Source organism: Nicotiana attenuata, unplaced genomic scaffold (genome assembly GCF_001879085.1).
Source record: "Nicotiana attenuata strain UT unplaced genomic scaffold, NIATTr2, whole genome shotgun sequence".
Classification (NCBI taxonomy): Eukaryota; Viridiplantae; Streptophyta; class Magnoliopsida; order Solanales; family Solanaceae; genus Nicotiana; species Nicotiana attenuata.
The window spans coordinates 590,175-617,971 of record NW_017670459.1 but is presented as its reverse complement, the minus strand read 5'-3'; the positions used below and the strand labels follow the sequence as shown (position 1 = coordinate 617,971).

General features: G+C 38.4%; 2 protein-coding genes across 2 annotated transcripts; one reads left to right on the top strand and one right to left on the bottom strand.

Moving 5' to 3' along the window:
• The first annotated feature begins 3,002 nt into the window (after positions 1-3,002).
• Positions 3,003-4,912, top strand: LOC109239725. Its single transcript, XM_019406307.1, has 3 exons — positions 3,003-3,241; positions 3,496-3,856; positions 4,745-4,912. Exons 1-3 carry the CDS (start codon positions 3,003-3,005, stop codon positions 4,910-4,912), a joined length of 768 nt encoding a protein of 255 aa, XP_019261852.1.
• A 3,446-nt stretch (positions 4,913-8,358) lies between these two features.
• LOC109239739 (homogentisate 1,2-dioxygenase) lies at positions 8,359-12,752 on the bottom strand. Its single transcript, XM_019406325.1, has 9 exons — positions 12,347-12,752; positions 11,328-11,558; positions 10,741-10,820; positions 10,471-10,638; positions 10,213-10,388; positions 9,992-10,061; positions 9,692-9,846; positions 9,528-9,611; positions 8,359-8,928 (listed from the first exon to the last, which is right to left on the bottom strand). The coding sequence occupies exons 1-9, from the start codon at positions 12,562-12,564 to the stop codon at positions 8,704-8,706; spliced, it is 1,407 nt and encodes a 468-aa protein (XP_019261870.1). The 5' UTR covers positions 12,565-12,752; the 3' UTR covers positions 8,359-8,703.
• Between the last annotated feature and the right edge of the window lie 15,045 nt (positions 12,753-27,797).

Genomic DNA, 27,797 nt, shown 5'->3' with positions numbered 1-27,797 from the left:
ATAAAAAGAAGCTGGCCTAAGCTATGATCTACGAATTACAAAAGGGTCCTATCTATGTCTTCTAACTTGTTCTTGTGTTGCCTTGAACTTGTATCTTGAAATCTTCCGGTGGTATTCCTGCTGTTGTCCTGCATTGTGATTGGCGATATTGCTGCCATTCCTCCGAATGATGCTTGATTACTTGAAACATGTGTCCATTTTCCTGGTGGGCCCCTGACTGCTGATAATCTGAAAATGAATGCCTCTGTTCTCCAGGCGGGCTCCTGATTGCTAAAGCTTGGAATAAATGCCTCTGTTCTCCAGGCGGGGCTCCTGATTGCCAAAAACTTGAAAATAAATGCCTCAATTCTCCAGGCGGGCTCCTGAGTGCTTGAATTTGAAATGTTTCCCTTGTTCTCCAGGTGGGCGCCTGATTGCTGAACTTGAAATGTATTCCCTTGTTATCCAAGTGGGCGCCTGATTACTGAAATTTGAAATGTATTCCCTTGTTCTCCAGGTGGGCGCCTGATTGCTGAACTTGAAATGTATTCCCTTGTTCTCCAGGTGGGCGCCTGATTTCAATAGAAATAGACAAAACAAAGAAACATTTTCTGCCCCAGTTTGGTGGCTNTGATTTTGGGAGCCATCGGAGAAGGTTGCGTCTTTGCCGGCGGCGGTGTTGGTGGAGGGTATAAAGGCGGCTGGTCTTTTAGGGTTTGATGTTAGAGACGAATAGGGGGGGGTCTGAGAGGGGGGGCATGGGTTCGGACAGTTATATACATATAACTCCTCAGTTCGTGGCCGTTGGATTGAGATACATCGACGGACCAGATTAAAGAGAAAGGGAACGGCGTCGTTTTGGGTAGGGTGTGGGACTGGACCGGGTTGGGACGTGGGTTGGGCTGGCCTGGGGTGTGTTTGGGCTGGGCAGAATTTAATTAAATGGCCCAGAACCATTTTTGCTATTTTCTTTAATTTTTAAAGTAACTTTACTACTAAATAATCCTAAAATGTGAAATTAAATCCCAAATGAAAATGCCAAGTATTTTTTGTGTTTTTACTAATTAAAATGCACAAATAAAATGCAGTCAATTAACCTAAAATGTCACCAAAAATCCACAAAATTGTAACATAATGAAAGAAATCATTTTGTTTGAATTTCTAGGAATAATTCATGTAGGGCAAAAATCACGTGCTCACAGGGTTCCCTCCTTAGCTCTTAATTCATTGACACGTTTGATTGTTTAAGGGTTTAGTTTTAGTGACAACGAAAGGTTTCCAATGTGAATTATTTGCTAAGTAAAGCCACCATATCAATATATAATTTCCTCTACCATATTAATCTTATTCCTGCTTCAATTATCTGTTTATGTATTTGTTATGCATATCGAAATATATTCTATAGTTAGAATATGTTAAATGTATTGGATACATCTCTAATGACCTTCTTATTTTTCACATGTAGATCTATTTGGGCCTCTGAGTTCTTGATGAACTTAGGCCCAATTCCAACCTTATTGAACCGTGTCCAAGAGTCCAAAGTCAGCTGTGTTCGCTCTTCTTTACTGCTGGGTCTATCTTCTTGAGGCCAAATTCCAGAGTCCAGTCCTCTTTCCCTCAACTCTTTTTATCATTGTTACTGCCTCGTTAATTTAGTTTACTGCCTCTACTAGTTTAATGTTAGTTGTATTTGTTATGTCTTCATTGTTGTTTTATCTCTCATGTATATAACACTCATATATTAGAACACATGCTTTCCTTTTTTCTTTATGTTTTAGTATCATATGAACTTAGGCAAGCCTTAAACAATATAGAATTTAAAAAAAGGAAAATTAGCTAATAGTAGATCCTTCGTTCGCTAGCTGTAATCTGCTCGCTAGTTACTATGTTTTTTCACTCACCCTTCTTTTCTTTAACGATTTTAAAATCCAGAACTTAGTGAACAACAGCTCTATTTCTAAAAGGGAAAATCAGATTTTAACTTCGTTTTCTCAAAAGAAAATCAGAACTTCAAAAAATCGTCGCCTTTAAGGAATTTCCAGCAAATGACCCTTTCTTTAAAAATCCTTCGAATCTAAGGTAAATTCTAGATATGCTTTCTCACAAACATCCTTTTAGCATTATATAAATAGCCATCCCTCAAATCAAAGTATTTTCATGATTCAATCCCCTTTTTAAACTTATAAAATCTAGACCACTTATGTACCAATTTCAAGACTCTTTTAACATCTCTTATGAATCCCTTCATAAACTCATACCTCTTTGGGACTTTACATTCTTCCTGTCAATATTATCCTTAGGTGTGCAGTAAGAAGCCTTCCTTATTATTAATCAAATCACTTCACAAATAATTGATCCCAAACTTAGTCTAAATCCTATGGAGCTAGCTCAGGTAGATTATAAAGGGTGCCTAACACCTCTCCCTTAGAAGAACAAGAACCCTTACCCATAATCTCACCGGTTAGCATACCAACAAGAACATGACTTAGTAATTAAATATGTACCCTAGAATACCTTCAAATATTAGGTGGCGACTCTCTTTCATCAACAACAGAGAAACCACGAGTTGAATCATGTCTTGACTAGTGCAAAATAGGGTGCAACGGAGCCTAGCCGGGTTCTTACTTGCGTGGTTTCTCGGTCTTCTTTGTATGAGCGCATTAGAGCGCGTCAGTATGACAACCCCCATTTTCTCGTCCTTAAGGGCACGGTAATGCTAAGGAGGTTTCTATTGGAGATAATAGGGCATTGCGGATGCAGGGTCGGATTTGTGTGCCCAACATGGATGGGTTGCGTGAGTTGATTCTTGAGGAGGCCCACAGTTCGCAGTATTCCATTCATCCGAGTGCCGCCAAGATGTATCAGGACTTGAGGCAACACTGTTGATGGATAAGAATGAAGAAAGATATAGTGGAGTATATGGCTCGGTGTTTAACTATCACCAGGTGAAGTACAAGCACTAGACGTCAGATGATTTGCTTCAAAGACTTGAGATTCCCGAGTAGAAGTGGTAGCGTATTACCATGGATTTTGTTGTTGGCCTCCCACAGACTTTGAAAATATTTGACGCAGTGTGGGTTATTGTGGATAGACTAACCAAGTATGCACATTTTATTCCGGTTGTGACTACCTATTCTTCAGAGTGGCTGGCTCAAATATATATCCGTGACATTGTTCGTCTTCATGGTGTGCCGATCTCTACTATTTCTGATCAAGGCACGCAGTTCACATTGGAGTTTTGGAGAGCAGTGCAGCGAGAGTTGTGCACACAAGTTGAGTTGAGTACATCATTCCATCCCAGACGGACGGACAGTCCGAGCAGACCATTTAGATCTTGGAAGATATGCTACGCACCTGTGTTATGGATTTCGGGAGTTCTTGGGATCAGTTTCTACCGCTTGTAGAGTTTGCCTAGAACAACAACTATCAATCGAGTATTCAGATGGCTCCTTATGAGACCTTATATGGGAGGGGGTGTTGATCTCCAGTTGGTTGGTTTGAGCTGGGGGAGGCTAGGTTGTTGGGCGCTGATCTAGTTCGAGATACCTTGGAGAAAGTCAAGTTGTTTCAGGATTGGCTTCGTACAACACAGTCTAGACAGAAAAGTTATGCAGATAGGAAGGTTCGTGATGTTGCTTATATGGTGGGTGAGAAGGTGTTACTCAGAGTTTCGCCCATGAAAGGGGTGATGAGGTTCGGAAGGAAGGGCAAGTTAATCCCTCGGTATATTGGTCCCTTTGAAGTGCTTGCAAGAGTTGGAGAGGTGGCCTATAAGCTTGCATTGCCACCTAGTCTATCGCGTATTCACCTAGTGTTTCATGTTTGTATGCTCCGGAAGTATTATAGTGACCCATCTCATGTTTTGGACTTCAGCACGGTAAAGCTAGATGGGGATTTGACTTATGATGTGGAGTCGGTGGCCATTTTGGATCGGCAGGTTCAAAAATTGAGATCAAAGAATAAAGTTTCAATGAAAGTTCAGCGGAGGGGCCAGCCAGTCGAGAAGGCTACTTGGGAGACCAAGCGGATGATGCGGGGCAGTTATCCACACCTATTTGAGACTCCATATATGATTCTAGACTCGTTCAAGGATGAACCTTTGTTTAAGAGGGGGAGAATGTAATGACTTGGCCGGTCATTTTGTGTATTGTAGACTCGTTCCCCTTTTATTGCTTCTTCTATGTTCATTTATGTTATGTAACTTGCCGGGATGGTTGGATTGGTTTCGGGGAGGTTTAAGAGTGAATTGGGACACTTAGTTCCAAGGTTGGAAGCTTAAGTTGAAAGAGTTGATCGAAGTTTGACTTTTATGTAGACGACTTTGGAATATTGTTAAAATCCCAATAGCTTTGAATGGTTATTTTGGACTTGGGCGTATGTCCGAATGTTGATTTGGAGGTTCGTAGGTCGTTTTGGCTTGAATTGATGAAAGTTGAAAAGTTGAAGGTTTGGAAGGTTGAGAGGTTTGACTGAGAGTTGACTTTGTTAATACCGGACTCGGATTTCGGTTTCGGGAGTTAGAATAGGTCGGTTGTGTCAGTTTGGACTAGTGTGCAAAATTTGAGGTCATTCGGAGATGATTTAATATAGTTCGGCATTGGTTTTAGAATTTGGAAATTCATTCGTTTCATTACGCTTGAATTGGGGTCCGACTTGTAATTTTGTTGTTGTTTGATGTGATTTGAGGCTTCGACTAAGTTCGTATCGTGTTTTAGTACGTGTTGGTATGATTGGATGGGGTCCCGGGGGCCTCGGTATGATCCAGATTGAAATCGGATTGAGATTTGGACTTAAGGAATTGCTACAGCTTCAGGTCTGGTGTAACCGTACCTGCATGGTCTTGGCTGCAGGTGCGGCAGAAGCGTATTTGACTGGAGGTAGGAATGTGCGAGGGAAGTTCCACAACTGCGAGCTCGCATGTGCGGGTAGCTGAGCACAGAAGTGAAGAGGAGCAGAGGCATAGGTTTCTGTAGATACGGAGCTGAGGGCGCAGGTGCGCATGCGCAGAAGCGCATTTGACTGCAGAAGCGGAGCTTGGTTGAAATGTTTGCAACCCCAGAAGTGGGATATTAAGCACATGTGTGATATCCTCTCCGCAGAACTGGATGGCCGGGGAATTAATGAAATTTCACACATGCGTTGGAATTTTCCGCATGTGCGGTGCCGCAGGTGCGGTGGATGGAGGCGCCAGTGCAAAAAGCCTGGACAGAAGGTTAAAATCGAGGGTTTTCATTATTTTCTCATCTTTGGAATTGTGGGACTCGGTCTAAGGCGATTTTGGAGCATTTCTCATTATAATTGAAGAGGGAAATGATATTTATCCGATTTTGGTGTTAGATACTAATTACCCATTGATTATTATACCTAATTTTCATGAATCTGAGATGGAATTTGGGGACTTTTGGACTATGTATTGGAGAGTGAGATTTAAGGATTTGAGCGTCGATTTGTGATCAAAATTGGATGAATATAGTATGGTTGGACTCATAATTGAATGGGTGTTTAGATTTTGTGAATATTATCGGATTCCAAGTTGACCTTTTGGGTTGACTTTCCGATTTAAAGACCTTAGTTTTATCTTTTGAAATTGTTTCCATAGATATTATTGTTGGAATTAAGTTGCTTTGGCTAGATTCAAGTCATTTGGAGGCCAATTCACGTGGCAAGAGTTAGTTGGAGTACTGAGTTGCGCGCTTTGAGGTAAGTAACATTTCTAAACGTGAAATTGAGGTTAACTATCCCTCGAAAACATGTTATTTGTGTTGTGTTGGGGTGACGCACATGCTAGATGACGGGCGTGTGGGGGTGCACCGTGATAATCATGATTTGGGTTGATTTTTGTATTGTGTTGCTATCTAGTCTTGCTTTATCCGTGTAATTCTCACTTGTTAGAGTAAATGAATTGCGATTCATGCTAGAAATCATGCTTAGGCTATGTGCGTATTCGGTTAAGACCTATTGAGGCTATTTTTGTTGTTTTGAGTTACCTTTTTTAATTGTATTTATACACTCAGACATGGTTCTTCGTTTGAATATCATATCTTAGTCTCTGTTCATTATTCATAGTTACATCGCAGGATATCATTGTTGTTCCTTATGTGGCGTTGTTGGGTTGAGTGATATGAGATTGCGAGCCCCTGAGACTTACGAGATCGATGACTGAGGTGAGTCTTAGAGTCTTGTTGAGAGTGTTATTGTGGATCGAGTTGGACGTTGCAGCACGCCATATTGGCTTTACTATTATTATTATGTGGATCGGGCTGCACGCCTCACTAGGCCTTATTGGCTTTATATTATAGCTTGGGTAGGATCCGCCTCTCCTGAGTGTGACATACCAGCAACGAGCGCATGCACAGTGATAAATATACACGTGCTTTGGTAAGGGGCATTGATGCCAGGTACCCAAACAGCGCTGGGTGATTGTGTGTGGGTTGAGTGGGTATTTTGCAGACAAATTGAGTAGTTTGAGAGTGTGAGTACTTGGGCTTATCATGGTGAAATCAGTCATTTGACAAGCATATCTGACATGTAGGCATAGAGATATACCACTCCTCATGATAGCTGTAATTGACATATTCCCATCAGTGTTGAGCTTTAATTGTTGAACTTGAAAGCATGCCCAAATTTCTGTAACATGAACGAGTTGATTATGATAATTTCTCTGAGTTTTTTATTGTTTCTGTCATCATTCAAACCCGCGTTGTTATTATATTAGACTCTGACTATCTTCTTCTAAGCGCCGAAGGTTAGTTCTGTTACTTATTGAGTACATGGGATCGGTTGTACTCATACTACACTCTGCACTTAGTGTGCAGATCCAGGTGACGTGGTGATTGCTAGATCTGTGCTAGTACCTGCTTGGAGGGTTGTTATGACGTCCGCACACCTTGACTCTCTTTCCTTTTATTTTTTTTCAGTATTGTTCTATTACTCATACAGTTGTACTAGAGTTTTTGGTTTATGTTGATACTTAGTAGTGCTCGTGTACTCGTTGACACCAGATTTTGGGATGGTTGTAGTTGTATTTCAGTTATTTGTATCAGATATTTATGAGGTTTCTGTTGTTGAGTTTATTAAAGCATGTTTATTCAAATGTTTAGTTGTTCTATGATTGTCAGCTTGCCTAGTAAGTGTGTTAGGCGCCTTCACAACAGGTTGGGATTTTGGGTCGTGCCAACAAACATTGTCGCATGCTTCATTCCCTCGAAACTTTTTTCCAAATCTATTTAATCGCCGACGGATTCAATATTTGAATTTTATGGGTTTCTGCAATAATCTCAAATTAATATATAATAATAATTGAGTTCACGGTTTGATATTTATAGATATTTAGTAAATTTCTTAATAGAAATACGAAAAAGTTATTGAGTTTCCGGGAACCCAATTATAATGCTCAAGATCTGCCGTTGTCGCCCCTCCCCACCAAAGCTTTTGGGACAAACTATATAGAAGTAAAACATCCAAATTCAGTGATGGGCACGGTCAAGACTCAAGAGGAGCATGACAATAATAGGAAAAGAAACTTGCTTTTCCCATGTTTGTTACTCCTAATTAGACAATTACAACAAGTTATTGTCAGAGTCAATTACTTAAATGGTCACTCAACTATCTGAAATTATCTAGTAAAGTCATTTTTCTTTCGTTTGTAACAGAAAAGTCACTTATCTATGCCTATAACACTCACAAGGTCACTCAACCAGATTTCTCAAACTTTTGATTGTCAAATACCTATTTTATCCTCTAAATTATCAACTTTTTTCTTCTTGTTCATTTTATTTAATATAATGGGTTTTCTCTTTATAATATACATTATGGACCTACCTATAGAACAAATATACTAAAAATATTATTTATCTATCTTATATAATGTCGGAATAATATTATTAAGCGTAATTTTCAAAAATATATATATATATATATATATATATATATATTATAAAAATACCTCTATTTTAAATAATTATTTATATTACGTGCATGGGATACATATTTTACAAAAAATTGTGTAAATAAATTTTTAAATTTTTGTTGTTAATATCAAAATTATTATTACGAACAAGTTGTTCTAATTAAATTTTTTACAATGCTTAATATTTTATTATTCCAACATTATATATGCTTAAATACTATTTTTATTTTTTAATTTATAGATAAATTTTATTTATTCTATAGGTAAATCCATAATATAAATTAAAAGGAGAAAAAAATCATAATATTAAAAAGTTAAAAAAGTAAATAAAAATAAAATAGAAGTTAATAATCAAGAGGGTAAAATAGGTATTTTGCAATCAAAAGTTTGATAAATCTAATTGAATGGTCTTCCGAGTGTTATTGTCATAGTTAAGTGACTTAGTTGTTACAAACGAAAGATGACTTTAGTAGATAATTGAGTAACCATTAATGGACTCGTTATTGTCACATAGTAATTCATTGTTCTTGTAATTGCTAGACGTATTCCATCTTTACATATACAACAACAAAAGCCACAACATCAGGATGTTCTACTTACTGGGCAAGAGGTCATAATTTCATAGAACATCGCTTTCATCGTAGCACTGTATCTGCACTTGGATTGTCACCCTATTCTTTAGATCCAATACTACGTAGGATTTATTTAACAATTTACATGCCCGTGGCATCTTTCTTATGTACAAGCTAAATCATTTTAGGAGCACATCCCTTGCAGAACTACAGAAGCTAGCTGAACAATTAGCATCTTCCATTTCACCTTTCTACTGGTTTTCCATTCTGAAAATTGATGTTTTCTTTCATGGATAGTCCTGAGAAGTGAGACTTCAAGCCGATCCAGCATTGGTAATAATCGTGATCCATAAATGGAGATTCAAGTGCCCACGGACAGACTCGGGGTATTAGACAAGACTCGAACATAAAAGCCATTGTATCAGCTATTTTATGTGGACCAGCTTCATTTCCAAGTGCAATAGTAGCCTGTCAATGTTTTATGGCAGCAAGGTAGTGAACGCAAAAGTACGTAGAACATATAACTAGTGTATGATTAACAGATCATAAGTGCTTGGAGTAAACTATTTATCGCTTGGACTAGTATATCCATGATTTGGATATAACAACAGATGGCTAGCTTATGATTCACATATCACAAGCGTTCAGATTAAGTAGTTGGATCGTTTGGTAGGGTGTGTAAGAATAGTACTGAATATGGTGTATTAGTAATGGTGGGATTAGTAATACTGGGATTAGTTATGCTGGAATTAGTTCTCATCGACTGTTTGGGTTTCGTGTATTAAAAATGATATGCATTATATAATTTTTTTAACAAATTACTTGTTTACAAAAACACCCTCCACATTCTTTGGAAAGGATTTGGAAAAGGTTTTGAAAGGACAGTTTTGTCTTTGAAAGGATCAAAAGTGCATGTAAATTCTTAACCAGAAATCACAATGACCAAAAAATCAGAATTTGCAGACATTTGAGGGAGTAAAATCACAAATTTCCTTTTAAATGAAGGCACATGCGTGGGGAGGAGAAAGAAACATGGACTAGAGGGAAGAATATAGCAGGAATTATACCTCATATGTTTTGGTATCGGGACCATGAGGAGTCATGCAACTATGAAGGCTTGCGCCGCCAGGATGAAAACCATCAGCTTTTGCCTGAAACAAGCTAACTTCATTAAAATGCATGAATTAACCCCAGAATTGGCAATGATTCATGCAAGAGCAAGATAAAAAACCTCATATCCACCATAGATTAGACCCATAAATTCGCTCATACAATTGCGGTGATAATATGGAGGACGGAAGGTGTGTTCAGCAACCAACCACCGGGGAGGAAAGATGACAAAGTCAAGTAATGCCACACCAGGTTTATCCGTTGGTGCTGTCAAAACTGCATTGATTTAAGAAACTAGGGCAAATGTGACTAGCTCGATGATAAATTTAAGAACAAGATTCACGCAGATAACTGACAATTAATAGCTGACAGAACATTTCTAATGATAAGAACCTAGACTAACTGAATAATCCTTACCAACCTGTATTTATTGAAGGATCACTGTGGTCGATCAATACGGTATTGTAAGGGCAGAACTTGCTTAAGTCATACTGCAAATTGAGGAAATATATTGTGTCAGAACTAAGAAGACTAAGGAGACATCCGATGACTCAATATCAAGTCTCCATGTAGCAAACTACATGAATAAAATATGAGCGTTTGACGCATATTATGAGAATTGAAACATAGAGAAATACCCGCCTTATAAGGAACATAATTGCCATGCCAAGCGACCACATTAAAAGGAGAAAAGTCCTGCTTCGCAGTGAAGAGTTCACCACCATACTTCTGCACAATAGTGTAACCTGGACGAGAGCCATCTTCATACCAGGCAACAGGAACAAGAAAATGCCTCGGAGCAGCCAGACCATTTGCACCTAATGACATGTTAAAACACATATTATCAGTAAATAATATCACCTCTCTCAATAGTAAGTAGTTTTGCACTTTCTAAAGCACCTATTGGCCCCAGATCAGGAAGTTGAAAATGAGCTCCAAAAATTTCAGCAACATAACCACGTGAAGCTCCATCTGGAAGGTCAACAGCAAACCGAAATCCTTGAGGCAAAATCACTATTTCACCAGGACAAACCTGCAATTTTCCACATTCAGTTGTAATCCACAACCCTGCATGACCAACAGAGGAGTTAGAAAGAGTTTCAACGCACATGCCAACAATTTGGGGATGAATACAATCAGATGGATGACACCTGACTGATGGTCACTTACTTCCTTTTTGAGGAACAATCAGAAAATCACCATCAGCATTGCAGAAGGCACAGTTCTCCATTGATTTGTTAGCAGTGTACCTGCATTTTTGATAATGCTTAATAATCATCAAAGACGTCCACTAACACTTGATCTACTGAACGTCATATCTAGTTCTAATTGCACTCGTACCTAGCATAGCAAGATGCTATATTATCAGAAAATATATCCAGACCCGAAACCAAGAATCCAGACATTCTTCATGTCAACCTACGAGTGAAACCTAGTTCCTAATTTGGTGTCTACAAATATCATCTCTAGTAGCGGTTATGCTGAGTTGATATTCCACACAGATCATTATCTATTCACAAGGAAAGTTGTGATCCATCATGTTAAGGAGATCCGATTTACTCTCGGGTTAGAAAGCAAATAGCAACAGAATTAGTAGCCAATCTCTAAGAGTAGCTGCTTATATCCAAAGCATACACATCCCGATCCCAATGATCAATTCACAAGAACAAAACATAAATAAGTAACAAATTTGTCCTAAAATCCATTGGAAGGACATAGTGCTCATAATACTATATCAAGTGTGAAATACCAATTACATGTGAATTGCAAAACCATGCCGGAGATATGAGCTACCAGCCCCGCATATCGTATACAAACCATCAACAAAATCAGTCGGTGTTTCTGGAATCTCCACCGGCTTCCACCTTAGTTGAGTTGGTGTGGTAGAACTGTTTGACTGGTCGAACTCACTCACAAGCTTTTCATGTCTTGGTAGTCTTGGTCTAAATGGTTCGTGTGTAACTGATGGCTTAATACGATATAGCCAACTGCAGAAAGAGAAAATTCCCATAGTCACATAACCGATCTATCAAATCAACTACGTGTCAATCATAAATGAGTAGGAATGACTATACTAATCCTCAACAACCATTAGAAAGCAAAAAAAGTTTATTTTCATTAGCTTTTTATTTTTGGGGATTCACTTCATTAGCATCTTTATGAGTTTAAGTTGCATGCACTACTAGTGTAAAAAAAACATTTACACAATCAGGTCACTTATGAGGTAAATGCAGATAAATCACCAGAATGTGCATTAATCGCTAACCTAACAAAAATAGTAACTAACCTGCTATAATCGGTTAAACTACACTATTCGTCTACAAAATCGTTAATTACCCGTATATATAACTTAAATCTTATTTTTTTGTATGGAAGAGTGATCATTTTGGGAGATCACTTAATTGTGGGCGAAAGCTACTCAATTTATTCGAACGGAAGCCGTTGGCACCTTGAGGTCACGGTTGGAGCCATGAAAATAGCCTCTGGCAGAAATGCACATGATCTGACCCTTCCCCGGACCCGCACACCTTAGTGAACCGGGCTGCCCTTTTAATTAAATCTCCAAAGGGGACAAAGCTCGATCCTCTTTCCAAGAACTAGGGCGGTAATGTTGAACTGATTTATTCTACTGCTCATCAAAGGGTCACTCACTTCCTGCTTTACTGAATCTCGAGCTGTTCTTATTATTTCTACTCAGTTTTAAATAACATACTAACAAGAACTGTGCTAAATAAATCAATAATGTTTTGGAGAGAGAGAGAGAAGTGAATGAAACCTGCGTTGGTTAAGTTTGCGAGGGGAAGTAAAAGAGGTGCCAGAGATCTGCTCAGCATAAAGGCCAAAGGGGCAAACAAGGGGGCTGTTTTGACCTTGAGGTAGAGCTCCAACTATAGCTTCAGATGAGAAGTGATTTCCGAATCCTGACTGGTACTTCAAATCAGAGGGAAATTTGTTAGAAGAGTGGGAAATGATACTGCTATCTTTGCACTCCATTTTCTGGATAGACACTGATTCCTGCAACTTCTTTATAGTTGAATGATATTTATTTTTAGCTTAGTAGACTTTTTGAAGACAGTCGGTTGTAGTGGCAACGTTGCCCGAAAGTAAAGAAGAGAGAAGTACTATGAAGGAAAGCGGTGCTGTCGTGGCACTATGATCCTTTTGTAAGAGGCGTGCGGGATTGATGAACTGGGTTTGATATATGTATGTCGTTATTTGTCTCCACCAGAGCTATAGCCAATTAGGCTATGCCACTTCGTCTGCGTCTTGCTGCTGCCCCTCCCTCTCTCCTCCAAATGATTATTATTGTGCGATAAAAATACTACGTCACTTCCAATTTATGCGAACATGTTTAGGCTAAGTTAATGAAATTTTTGCCTAAACATGTTAGAATAAGGTCTAGAGTATTTATGCGGTTATAAAAGTTTCTGATTAAAGATAAAATTAAAAATTTAAGTTAAATTATTTCCAAATTTAGAAAAGAATCATTCTTTTACGAAAAATAAAATAGATTTATATAAACTGTAACGGAGGAAGTACCAAATACGTGTTGGGCACATGCCCATGTTGTCCAGCCAAAGGCCCAATGGCCTAATCCTATTCTCTTTTGGTTTCCAATCCTATTTGGAATTGGATTCGGTTTATTCCTATTTTGAGTGGGTTTTTGCTTTAAGAGAAAGCACCACTCATGATCTATAAATAGGACAACCTTGGAGAATTATTCTATGCTCATTGATACAAGTATTTGAAAGACTTAAGCACATAAGAGTGGGTTTTGAGAGAGCTTTCATCAAGAGAGAAGAGAGAAAAAAGTATTTGTTTTGCTGTAGATTTTTATTCCGACCAGCCAACTTCAAATCACGTTTTCTGATTCGTTAACCGTTGGATCGGGCTGAAATTTTGACTGAGTGTTTGTAACATCTTGGTCTTGGATTTGAACTGTGGAGATCGGATTTGGAGGCTCGTAGCATCTGATTTCGAGCCTCGAACAGCAGCTTCATTTTGTGGATTATACTTTTTCTTCAATTGATTAGTTGTTGCTATTGTTGCTCCGTGTTTGGCCCTTGTTGTGTAGCCAATTTGGAGAACTTTTGTAACCCTCTTATTGTTATAGTGGAGCTTTTTGGATCTTTATGATCTCGTGGTTTTTACCTTCGATTTGAAGGGTTTTCCACGTTAAAATTTGGTGTTCTTTATCTTCTTTATTTTCGGGTTTGCCTCTTCCTCAACATAACAGTGGTATCAGAGCCTTGGTTATTTATCCGGGTTATTACGGAATGGAGGTGAATATGAGCAAGATGGTATGTTTAAATGGGAGAAATTATAATATTTGGAGAAGCAAGATGAAAGACTTGTTGTTCGTGAAGAAGATGCACCTACCCGTTTTTTCAGCTCATAAACCCGAGAGTATATCCGATGAAGATTGGGATTTTGAGCACTAACAAGTATGTGGATATATACGGCAATGGGTTGAAGATAATGTTCGCAACCATATTGTGAACGAGATACATGCGAGATCATTGTGGAAAAAGCTAGAGACTCTTTATGCTTCATAAACCGGGAATAACAAATTGTTTCTGCTAAAGCAATTGATGACCTTTAAATACAAGGAAGGCAGCCCTATCCTTGATCACATAAATGATTTTCAGGGCGTCCTTGATCAGCTATCTGGAATGGGGGTTAATTTCGATGATGAGATACAAGGACTTTGGCTTCTTAATACTCTGCCAGACTCTTGGGAAACTCTTCGTGTTTCTTTGACAAATTCAGCTCCTGGAGGTAAGGTGACCATGGAATATGCCAAGAGTGGTGTGTTAAACGAGGAAGTAAGGAGAAAATTGCAGGGTTCATCCTCACAAGCAGATATCTTGGTTACAGAAGACCGGGGGAGAGATAGAACAAGAGGCTCAAGGAATAGAGGTAAAAGTAGAAGTAAGTCAAGGTCCAAATACTATAATGTTACATGCAACCACTGTGGCAAGAAAGGACACATCAAAAGTTTTTGACGCAAGTTGAACCAAGACACTAGAGAAGGAAAGAAAGTTGAAAATAACGAGAACAATGTTGCTGCTATTGTTCAAGATGATCTTCTTTTTGCTTATGATGAAAACGTCATCAATTTGGTATCCCATGAAACGAGCTGGATAATAGATTCTGGAGCTACCTCACATGTCACACCAAGAAAAGATTTTTTCTCATCTTATACTCATGTTGATTCTGGAGTGTTAAAGATGGGCAATGCCAGTGAAGTTAAGGTGTTTGGTGTTGGCACAGTTTGTTTGAAAAATAATAATGGTTCAACGTTAGTTCTTCAAGATGTGAAGCATGCTCCAGACTTTCCTTTCAATTTGATCTCCACAGGAAGATTATACGATGAAGGTTACCATAATGCTCTCTTTAATGGCCAATGGAAGCTCACCAAGGGCTCGTTAGTAGTGGCTCGAGGCAAGTCTGGTCAATTATATGTGACACAAGGCTCTATTCTTAATGACTCAATAAATCTGGTGGAAAGTGATAGTTTGTCAGAATTGTGGCATCGAAGATTGAGTCATATGAGTGAGAGAGGGATTACGTGTTTGGCTAAGAAAAGTTTGCTTTCTGGAGTAAAACAAGCAAAGCTGCAAAGATGCACACATTGTTTAGCTGGCAAACAGAAAAGGGTTTCCTTTCATAGCCATCCTCCCTCAAGAAAGCCCGATTTATTAGAGCTAGTACACTCTGATTTGTGTGGTCCTTTTAAAGTAAAGTCAAAAGGTGGTGCACTTTACTTTGTGACCTTCATTGATGATCATTCTCGTAAGCTCTGGGTGTATCCTTTGAAATCTAAAGATCAAGCACTTGGCGTGTTTAAGGAATTTCAGGCCTTAGCTGAGAGACAGACGGGGAAGAAATTAAAATGTATTCGCACTGACAATGGTGGTGAATATTGTGGTCCCTTTGATAACTATTGCAAGGAACAAGGAATTCGTCATCAGAAAACTCCGCCCAAGACGCCTCAATTGAACGGTTTGGCAGAGAGGATGAATAGAACTCTAGTTGAGAAAGTTAGATGTTTACTTTCAGAGGCTAAACTTCCAAATACATTTTGGGCGGAAGCACTTAACACTGTTGCCTATGTTATCAATTTGTCTCCTGCTGTTGCTTTGGATGGTGATGTCCCAGACAGAGTTTGGTTTGCCAAAGATGTTTCTTATGATCACCTGAGAGTTTTTGGGTGTAAAGCTTGTGTGCATATTCCTAAAGATGAGAGATCGAAACTGCATGTCAAAACTAAGCAGTGCATCTTTATCGATTATGGTCAAGATGAGTTTGGGTATCGTTTTTATGATCCAATTGATAATAAACTTATTAGAAGTCGCGATTCAATATTCTTTGAAGACCAAACTATTGAAGATATTGACAAAACTGAGANGGCCGCGGTTCTACCGCGACCGCGGCAGAACCGCGGCAGACGCAGAAACTTCTGGGACCAAAGTGTCAATTACGGGATTTTTAGACCTAAACCCTATTTAAAACATTAGACTTCGCCCAAGAGAGGCATGTATTGATTTTTTAGGTTTCTTAGCAAGGAAAACAATTGTGAGAAAGTACTCTAAACATCTTTCTTCTTTTCTTTTGATTTTATGATGAATTCAAGCTTAGTTTATTCCTTCCATATCTATGAGTAGCTAAATTCCTTGTCTAAGGCATTGATGGAACCTATTGGGTGATGAACTTCTTGTTTATGTGAATACAAATTGCTAGTTTAATCTTTATTTGTTCAACTTCGTGTTCGTTGTAGTTAATTGACAGGATCCTCAATTAGCTGTGCCTATTTAGTGTGCATAACTTGGAAAAGAATGCATATTTAGGGTATTGTTGAACAACACCACTCCTAGATTATTAGAGGAATCTATAATTGCAGGTTTAAAGGCGGGATTAGGGATAACGAAGCCTTGGGTGTAATCTAAAGTGAATCGTGCTAAATAAAGTAAGCTAGTGTATCTCGGGAGAATGCAATAGTAAATTACTGTGATTACTCGGGAGAGATTTACGGTAAGATTAGCGTTCATGATTGATAGAGATGTGTTGGTAAATTTGTATGAGCATAAACAGAAGGGATTCCATCAATAGGAGAAATCATTGCCTTAGCTTTTTTTCTCATAATTGTTTACGACCTTTATTTTTACTTAGTTACAGCCAGTTAGTTATTTGCAAGCTAGTTGTTAAAGAACACTCAACTGAGATTTGAATATTTGGGAAGCTGGTTCTGAAGACTTAGTGGGTCTGAAGGTAGCGGTTGATAGGTTAACTCTCTGTGGATTCGACCCTGGGCGTAATACTGGGGTTATATTTGCAACGTCCGCAGAGTCCTTTTTATAAGGCATAGTTGGGCGTGATCAATAAGAATATTATTGCAAATTGTAAAACACTAAACTGATGAGACGAGCTGGATAGTAGATTCTGGAGCTACCTCACATGTCACACCAAGAAAAGATTTTTTCTCATCTTATACTCATGTTGATTCTAGAGTGTTAAAGACGGGCAATGCCAGTGAAGTTAAGGTGTTTGGTGTTGGCACAGTTTGTTTGAAAACTAATAATGGTTCAACGTTAGTTCTTCAAGATGTGAAGCATGCTCCAGACTTTCCTTTCAATTTGATCTCCGCAGGAAGATTAGACGATCAAGGTTACCATAATGCTCTCTTTAACGGCCAATGGAAGCTCACCAAGGGCTCGTTAGTAGTGGCTCGAGGAGTCAAGTATGGTCAATTATATGTGACACAAGGCTCTATTCTTAATGACTCAATAAATCTGGTGGAAAGTGATAGTTTGTCAGAATTGTGGCATCGAAGATTGAGTCATATAAGTGAGAGAGGGATTACGTGTTTGGCTAAGAAAAGTTTGCTTTCTGGAGTAAAACAAGCAAAGCTGCAAAGGTGCATACATTGTTTAGCTGGCAAACAGAAAAGGGTTTCCTTTCATAGCCATCCTCCCTCAAGAAAGCCCGATTTATTAGAGCTAGTACACCCTGATTTGTGTGGTCCTTTTAAAGTAAAGTCAAAAGGTGGTGCACTTTACTTTGTGACCTTCATTGATGATCATTCTCGTAAGCTCTGGGTGTATCCTTTGAAAACTAAAGATCAAGCACTTGGCGTGTTTAAGGAATTTCAGGCCTTAGCTGAGAGACAGACGGGGAAGAAATTAAAATGTATTCGCACTGACAATGGTGGTGAATATTGTGGTCCCTTTGATAACTATTGCAAGGAACAAGGAATTCGTCATCAGAAAACTCCGCCCAAGACGCCTCAATTGAACGGTTTGGCAGAGAGGATGAATAGAACTCTAGTTGAGAGAGTTAGATGCTTACTTTCAGAGGCTAAACTTCCAAATACATTTTGGGCGGAAGCACTTAACACTGTTGCCTATGTTATCAATTTGTCTCCCGCTGTTGCTTTGGATGGTGATGTCCCAGGCAGAGTTTGGTTTGCCAAAGATGTTTCTTATAATCACCTGAGAGTTTTTGGGTGTAAAGCTTGTGTGCATATTCCTAAAGATGAGAGATCGAAACTGGATGTCAAAACTAAGCAGTGCATCTTTATTGGTTATGGTCAAGATGAGTTAGGGTATCGTTTTTATGATCCAATTGATAATAAACTTATTAGAAGTCGTGATGCAATATTCTTTGAAGATCAAACTATTGAAGATATTGACAAAGCTGAGAAGATAGATTCTCAGAGTAATGAGAGCTTAGTTGATATTGATCCAGTTTCAATTGCTAAGGCACCTATTGCACATGAAGGAACCCAAGACAATGATGGAGATAGTGATCAAGATCAAAATGATCATCATGGTGTAGATGTTATGGATGCTCCAGTTGGTGAAGTTGTGGTTGATCAGTGACCAATTCCTGCACAGGTAACTACTTCGAATGCTCCTGAAACCTCTCTTAGAAGATCTACAAGGGAGAAGCAAAAATCCATGCGCTATCCTCCTGATGAGTATGTACTTTTGACTGACATGGGAGAACCTGAGAATTATGATGAAGCCATGCAAGATAATCACAAAGATCATTGGATCGAAGCGATGGAAGATGAGATGAAGTCACTCCATGAGAATGGCACATATGAGTTAGTGAAATTGCCGAAAGGTAAGAGAGCTTTATCTAACAAATGGATATTCAGAATAAAGCAAGATAACCATACCTCTGCGCCTAGATACAAGGCGAGGTTAGTTGTTAAAGGTTTTGGCCAGAAGAAGGGAGTTGACTTTGATGAAATTTTCTCCCCTGTTGTGAAGATGTCTTCTATTCGTGTGGTTCTAGGCTTAGCCGCAAGTCTAGATTTAGAGGTTGAGCAGATGGATGTCAAGACTGCTTTTCTTCATGGTGATTTAAATGAGGAGATTTATATGGAGCAGCTTGAGGACTTCGTAGTTAAGCTTGCAGATAAGCATGCGTTTTGCAGAAAATTGGCAGGCATGAAGCCTGTCAATAGTTCCTCTACTTGAAGACACATTTGGCCCCTTGGCTGGAGGGGGAGTTTGTTGGGCACATGCCCATGTTGTCCAGCCAAAGGCCCAATGGCCTAATCCTATTCTCTTTTGGTTTCCAATCCTATTTGGAATTGGATTCGGTTTATTCCTATTTTGAGTGGGTTTTGGCTTTAAGAGAAAGCACCACTCATGATCTATAAATAGGACAACCTTGGAGAATTATTCTATGCTCATTGATACAAGTCTTTGAAAGACTTAATCACATAAGAGTGGGTTTTGAGAGAGCTTTCATCAAGAGAGAAGAGAGGAAAAAGTATTTGTTTTGCTGCAGATTTTTTTTCCGACCAGCCAACTTCAAATCACGTTTTTCGATTCGTTAACCGTTGGATCGGGCTGAAATTTTGACTGAGTGTTCGTAACATCTTGGTCTTAGATTTGAACGGTGAAGATCGGATTTGGAGGCTCGTAGCATCTGATTTCGAGCCTCGAACAGCAGCTTCATTTTGTGGATTATACTCTTTCTTCAATTGATTAGTTGTTGCTCTTGTTGCTATTGTTGCTCCGTGTTTGGCCCTTTTTGTGTAGCCAATTTGGAGAACTTTTGTAACCCTCTTATTGTTATAGTGGAGCTTTTTGGATCTTTGTGATCCCGTGGTTTTTACCTTCGATTTGAAGAGTTTTCCACATTAAAATTTGATGTTCTTTATCTTCTTTATTTTCGGGTTTGCCTCTTCCTCAACATAACAATACATACGTAATTGTTATCTCCTATCAAACATATACTGGCAGACTATTTTGTTTTGATGTTTTAATAATTTTATTTTGATAAAAGTAGTATTCACAAATTTTAAATTCTCTTCGATCTCATTTTAAGTGATGATGTTAAATTGACACAAACTGAAATAGAGAGCAAACATAACAAGGATATAACCATGCTCGTGAACGAGCAACCTTACATGCCCTTCCAAGCTCGGGAGCACGAGAGGTATGTATACACGTGTTACTTCCTACCCATATAGGTACTTAGAGAATTATTGTTGCGACCAAACACATACGCAAGTATAAGTGGCCGTCAAGTAATAAAGTGACTAGAAAGTCGGATTTCGAACCCACAAAGACTTAGATTAACCGTTAACTAAGCAAACTAAAATCAATTTAATGTCCAAGATGATCAAATGTTTAACTTTTCTATTACAAATACTATTGCGGAATTTAAACACGTAACCAAGGGAGATATAGATTCCAGGGTTGTGGTCGGTTTATCAATCCTATTGAGTTCGTAGTTACACCTGTTAATCCGAATTATTTATTCTCAAGGCATAACAAAGTCAAGAGATATTGCTTCAATTCAATTCATAGCACAATGGCTCCTACTCCTAAAAAAATAAAACTAGTTACACCCAGTTCAGACAAAACCCTTGGAAAAGAATCGCGGCACAAAGAAAAACCAAGGGGGAATTACTACACTACCTACACAGAAAATCTTTTTGTCCTTTTTCTTTAGACTTAAGTCCCTCAAGAAAACTGTTGAATGAGATCCATCGTCGGGAAAAGTCCAATTTTTTTTTTCCGATTTTTCTTAGGAGCTACTAAAATACTACACAACTACGAAAACAAAAATAAGAAGTTAATATTTTTCAAAACACTAGTACTAATTATCTAGAGAAATTCTCCCACCCCACACTTAAAAGAGTGTAGTGTCCCTAATGCAAAAACAAAACAAAATAACTACGAGGGCGGACAAGAAACTTCCTAAAAGGTCAAAGGCCGAAGCAATAAGGCTTGTAATATGGTTGCCAAAGAAATAGGATTATAGGCTCAAAGGGTTAACTATGATACATAACAATTAGGTGGGTAAAAGCATATAACTGGCTCAACAAAGAAATACCTATATCACTTCCTAGACATCAAATGCAATGCACAGAATACACAAAAATCTCTCACACGCATGGCACATAACTCACTCAAGATTGGACTCATCAAGACACTCTAGTCAAAGCAGTTAAGCAAAATTTAAGATCATACAATTTAAGGTATACAAGAGTAAAAATCTGAGCCTAAGTGTCACAACCAAAGTACTCATTATTCTCAAGGCATAACAAAGTCAAGAGATATTGCTTCAATTCAATTCATAGCACAATGGCTCCTACTCCTAAAAAAATAAAACTAGCTACACCCAGTTCAGACAAAACCCTTAGAAAAGAATCGCGGCACAAAGAAAAATCAAGGGGGAATTACTACACTACCTACAAAGAAAATCTTTTTGTCCTTTTTCTTTAGACTTAAGTCCCTCAAGAAAATTGTTGAATGAGATCCATCGTCGGGAAAAGTCCAATTTTTTTTTCGATTTTTCTTAGGAGCTACTAAAATACTACACAACTACGAAAACAAAAATAAGAAGTTAACATTTTTCAAACACTACTACTAATTATCTAGAGAAATTCTCCCACCCCACACTTAAAAGAGTGCAGTATCCCTAATGCAAAAATAAAACAAAATAACTACGAGGGCGGACAAGAAACTCCCTAAAAGGTCAAAGGCCGAAGCAATAGCGGCTCATGGGATACTCGGACTTCCCCCGAGCACGGTCTTTTGTGTGGGCACCCCACATTTAGTTCTTACCATCTAGCTCGCCTTTGCACTATTTCAATGGCTTTGCTTCCTATGCTTATAATCCTACAAAATAAAAACAGACACTACACAAATAATATAAAAAGATAAAATAAAAGAAAGCAGTAAAGCTGGGTTGCCTCCCAACAAGCGCCCGATTTAACATCGCGGCACGACTTGAACCATTCTTTTCTCCATCTCGAACTTATGAATTGTACCCCTAACATGGTATTCAGTCTGCGGCTATGCTCCAGTGGTGGGGCTATAAGTATAACCAGGCCAAGTAATATATTTTTCACTCTGCACTTCTCGGCCTTTAGATGAGGGATGTAATTCTGCTCCCCGGCACGACGAATTCAAGAATGTAAGAACCCCTTTCCTCGTCCATTGGTTCCTCCAAGGGCTCAGATGACTCAATTTCCATGTCATCATCAAAACATAATGTTGAAAATATATGGAATAAGGACCAGTACACCCCAACTCTAGAATTGCGTGACTATTTACATCCTCATATGTACACACATTAGAGTCTTCAAATATAATATTATCTAGTTCCTCACATGACTCTAGAGTGCTTTCCTCAACATGGACATCATCAAAAAAAGTATGGTAGAATGATTGACTCTCCACTTTTAGCTCCTCAATTTGGCGTATAAGCTCATTTTCAATTTCACACAACTTAGAACTATTTTGTTGGGCATTCGATGCATCAACCTTTGCAATCAATTGAGCCCCCAAGTCGTGAATAGAAGTGCCAAAATTTTTTGATCTCTTGTCCCAGTTCATCTCTCTCTTCTATTAAATCTTTTATCCCATCTGTAATTTTCTCACGTTGAGCTTCATATATTTCTAATTATTCAGCTTGTTCCATTAGCCAAGTTTGGCTCAAAATCTCCTCTTTATTGAAAGCTTCCTCTAGATGGAACTCACTCTATTGTCCAATTTTAGGCTCTTCCTGACTATCAACTAAGTCTGCAACTTGTTGATCATTAGATGTTTCAGCCCATTCTTCTACTTTGGCCTTCATTCTCTTCATTGTTGCCTTGAGAATTTCCATCTCTTTTCGATGTTCATGAGTTTGCTCCATTAATTGCCTCATCATGTCCATTATATGAGCATCATGTTCAATATCTTCCATATCGTTGATCCTATCAAACTCACAAACATTATTAGAAAGATCATAATAACGGTTCGAAGACATATATAAAGAAATAGGACAACCATCCCAATGGCCACACTAACCACCACACATGTTACAAATATTCCACTCATAGGATTGAGATTGTGCGCACAATCCGCTCCTAGGAACATTCGGACAATATTTCCACCAATGGAGTCCTCTACAATATGGACAAGGATCATCCAAATAAGAATAATCATCATTCAAACAATCTTCATTCCAAGATGTCATGTCAAAATAAGAAAAGAATACACTAACTAAATAAGAAAATTAAAAACTTGACCAAAAATCAACTAAAAGCTAAACTTAGATAAACAATCAATAACTAGGTCCCCGACGACGGCGCCAAAAACTTGTTGCGACCAAACACACTGTCACAACCCAAACCTATCGGCCGCAACGGGCACCCGTACCTTACTTAACCAAGTACCAACATAACATATCTTTATTATTTTACTTTTATTGGAAAATGGGCCAAACGGGCTGTCATGGGCTAATCAGAATAAACATATGGGAATAATCAATATAAGATGACCCAACCTGATATAAAAACTTATACATGTGACATACGGGCCTATAAGGCCAACATGATCATTTGTAAGCTTAAAACATAGGCCGGCAAGGCCATACAAACATCTGTATACATGACATCTGTCTACAAGCCTCTAAGAGTACATACTTATCATAAAGGTCGGAACAGGGCCACGCCATACCAAACAATACGCGTCTAATTAATACTGACCAAACAAGCAACTCCGGAGCAAATGGAGCACACCAACATCTTCCGCTGAGCTAATAGCCTACTTAGAGGACTCTCATCCTGTCTATCGGGACCTGCGAGCATGAAACACAGTGTCCCCAGGCAAAAGGGACGTCAGTACAAATAATGCACCGAGTATGTAATGAGTGAAATCAGTAAACAATAGACATGAGAAAAACATGGAGTAAAAGACACACACATGTATATCTGAATAGCTCTGTGGATCATTTAATATTATAATGTCATGCATATGCATATAAATGTCATACCATGCATGGGTATATGCGTTAATAACATCATCAAGCCTCTGAGCGCATCCCATCATATCATCTCAGCTACTGTGGGCAAATCATCAACGTATACTAGCTGATCAGGTGGTGGTGCGTATATAACGCCGTAACCTTTTTCCATATACCATATACATATATATACATATATACGTGTATATAACGCCATCTGGTCATGGGTCAATGTAAATGAATGCAATGCATGAAAAGTACGTTAATAAAATCTTTCGGAGTGTCATAAGACCATTATGCCTTTGATTAATCTCATGAAATAAACTTTATCAACTTACGCATTTTTTGAGACCCATGAACAGATGATAGAATAATATGACACATGGGGAATCAAGAACATAGGCATCTCTAGCATTTCTATGAATAGAGTCATTTATGGAAGTTGTGCATTTGCTCGTTTCGTTTGTATCGTATGGATCATGCCAAAAGGAAAGAAGGGATAGCCTTAACATACCTGAGCCGATTCTCTAGACAATCCCTCTAACATACGTCTTTTGCAAAAACACATAATGGCGGATTGAAGTAAGGAAAAATCTGTATGATATTCTTGATAAAGATTGCACCGTGCTCCCTTAGAATCGCAAATCCCACGTTGCTATTGTATTAAATAGTATTCGTATGAAATTCTTGAAGCCATAACGTTGCCATTGCAAAACTTATCCTTGCTGAAGCTTTTGCTTAAGAGATGAACAATTCAATTGTGAGTTAAAAAGGTTATTTAACCTTTAGGTGGGCCCTACTTTATAAGATGACTAATCCGTATAATTTTCTAAAGGTGCCACATTAATTTATGACTTAAGAGTCATATTTAAGCAAGTTTCTTGGCTGCCACGTTGGGGCCCTTAAACTTTATCCAAAGACTTTGATTTCTTAGTTAATTATCCCATCAAAATCATTAAGTAACCCAATTATCCACATAATTAAGAATTATCTCAAATTACTTAAAATCCTACTCATTTTTAGCACACCTTATACACCTCAATATCTCAGTCAAGTGTTACCTTGTATGGCACTAGTCCATAAATACCGGGTATTATAGCTCGGACCGTATTTTATCCTAAAATGTCAAACTTCGACGAAACTTAATTTTTTTGATTCGCTTCCCCTCTCACCTTCACGAATTTACTCATCAATTGTTTTGAAATGGCATAAATGCTTATAACCTCAAAAAAATCTCATTTCCGAGCTTGTGTCGATTAACTTATGGCATACTTTCATGTATGAAAATGTGGGGTGTAACATCATTCCCCCCTTTGGAACATTCATCCTCGAATGTTGACTGATGCACTTATCATTTTCATAACCTATATCTTCTGAATACTTTAGTACTTTCCTTGCCATATGGGCAACTGTTCTGTGAATAAATTCAAAGGCTAGGGCATTCCCCCCTTTAGGCCTTTTTCGCACACCACGACTTGTGGTTGAAATCCTTTCAATCTCGTAACTGTTGCTACCTTCTGTCATGTAGCTTGTACGACTTTTTTCTTGTATGTGCGCCTATGCGACTCTTTTCTCCTTTTCCCTCCAGTTTATAGCCAATCTCTAGGCCTTACTTTGTAAGCATATACAGAGCTTGATAAGATGTCTCTCCGGGCATCTATAGGTATACTGAAGTTCTTTGCTCGATACTTTGTTGAACATACGAATATTGCTATATCTTAATTCATAGACCCGGTTATCTATTCGTATGACTTTACTGCATCTAGGTAGGTCATACTATACCATAACTCTTACTTCGACTTATTGTTACTGAGGTCTGCTACCGAACTCCAGGTTACTTTCGTTGCTTATCCCATATGTATAAATCTAAGTCCTTTAATGCTTCCTCAATACTGTTCATCTTAAGAATGACGGCCTAATCTCATCTCATACTTTGTGACTTTTGTCCATCCATTGTTGATTCACCTCAATATTGATCTACAACATACCACTGATAACTTGAAACTTCTTATGTAATACCTTGCCACTAGGGCTTACGTTGCATCGAGGAATATTTGAAGTGATTTTCCTGATCCACTTAGCGGCGATGTTGTTCAATAACCGTATTTTATAGCATCCCAATGTGATTCACTTACGTGGGTATTTTAATCCTATACAATTCATAAAATCCCCATTTTTTTTCTTCAAATCATTACTCAATCGAAAGCCCAAACGTCATCCTTTATTCATCACAATTATACCCTCATTCTATTACTAAGGCAGCATTCCATCTTTTCTAAATGCTACTAGTCTTAGACTCCTTTGAGTTCATTCAGGCTATATTGAGCTTTGTATAACTTAGAGAAACCATCAGCTCTTCTTATTTTCATGGGCTTAATCCTGAGGACTTATCCATTTGCATCACCTTCTCACTTGCCCTTTCTTATCCTCACTCCTGTCTTCCTAAAACCTTGTCGTTTTACCATACTTTAGCTTGCGACATACACATATCCATTTATACTACTCGCAACCTTCCTTCAACTTGCTTGCACCACATATTTCCTTGTGTTATTTTGGAACATCAAGCGAGACATCACATCGTTTCTAACTCTTCTTTACTCTCTTGACTAGATCTCTCAGTACCTAGAAACCATAGGCTAGAAGATATGCCACTTACGATGCTGCTATCATTCCTGGACACTGAATCCCAGTGCTTCTAGCCCTCTATCTGAAGTATGGATTATTCACAACCTTCTGCACCTGAGTATCTCGTACGTTGTTCACCTTTACCTTACTTGCCTTAAAATTTTGCATCGTATCTTTTATCTCTTTCATGACCTCCCTTCCACATAGGTATGATTCACATCCACAACTTGAAGCTCTATTATAATACTCGCAACTCCTTACACAATCCGGTGAGAGATTCATACTGACTTCTTATGAGGTTGGTACTCTTCTAACTGGCTTTATCGTGGAGTCATTATAGAATATAGTTGTTGTACTATCTCTCTTGTACCTATGATATTAAGAGTGATTCTGCAATGTTATCAATACGATTTCTATAATTGTCTGGGGCCAATAATCAGACTCCTGATTTACTTGGTTGATCTTTAGTTTCCTCTTCATTTTGATCAGCCTTTATGTAGGCTTAAGCTATCTTCCGATCTGCGGCTCCTGGTAATAGTTATTACTTTAGCCCTTCATGGACGCTATGAAATATCCATGATACTATCTTCTAACAATTCAATCGTTTGTCTATGACCTGGGCTCAATTCTTTCTTGTAACTTATATCGGAATCTTCTACGGCTGTATGAATGTCAATATATATACTGCATGGATAATACTCCGAAATCTTAAGTGTGTTCATAACGTAACTAACTCTGGATCATTGATCGAATAATTCCTTTTGTTCCATCTCAGCTTCTTCAAACGTAAGCAATTGTTTTTCCTGGTCCTTTTGCCCCTTGTTACGTGCATACTTAGCTTATCTGAGTTCTCACGCATGCCAAATTTTTTGTGCAACTCATATGGTCTCGAATATTACCTTTGGTTTTACTAGCCGCTCATTAGCTATGGTAGGTGCCACTTTCTTTTGGAGTGCATGTAATTTTGTAGTGAGACTGTTGTTACACAACCATTTCCTCTTTAGGTCATTGTGCTTAGGTTGAAACCTTCTTCCTTATTTCCTCAGCTAGTCTTTTATTGTAGTACTTAGGGAGGATCCTCTAACTCTTGTAAAGCTACGAGCTTATCACATCGTATGCTTGACAGGATTTTTGATGTTCTTCCTCGCCTATAATTAGCCATAGTTACTTTTCTCCACGCCCTTGTGCTTGTAGGGTTGCTTCTGAACTATACTCTCTTTTATTTCCGTAACACTTATACGGTACCTTTAACTATCCCAACTTCTATCTGAATATTTCTCAAGGATCACGATGTCATATCTGCAAGACTGAATTCCCCATGTTGGGGTTTACTATGTTTA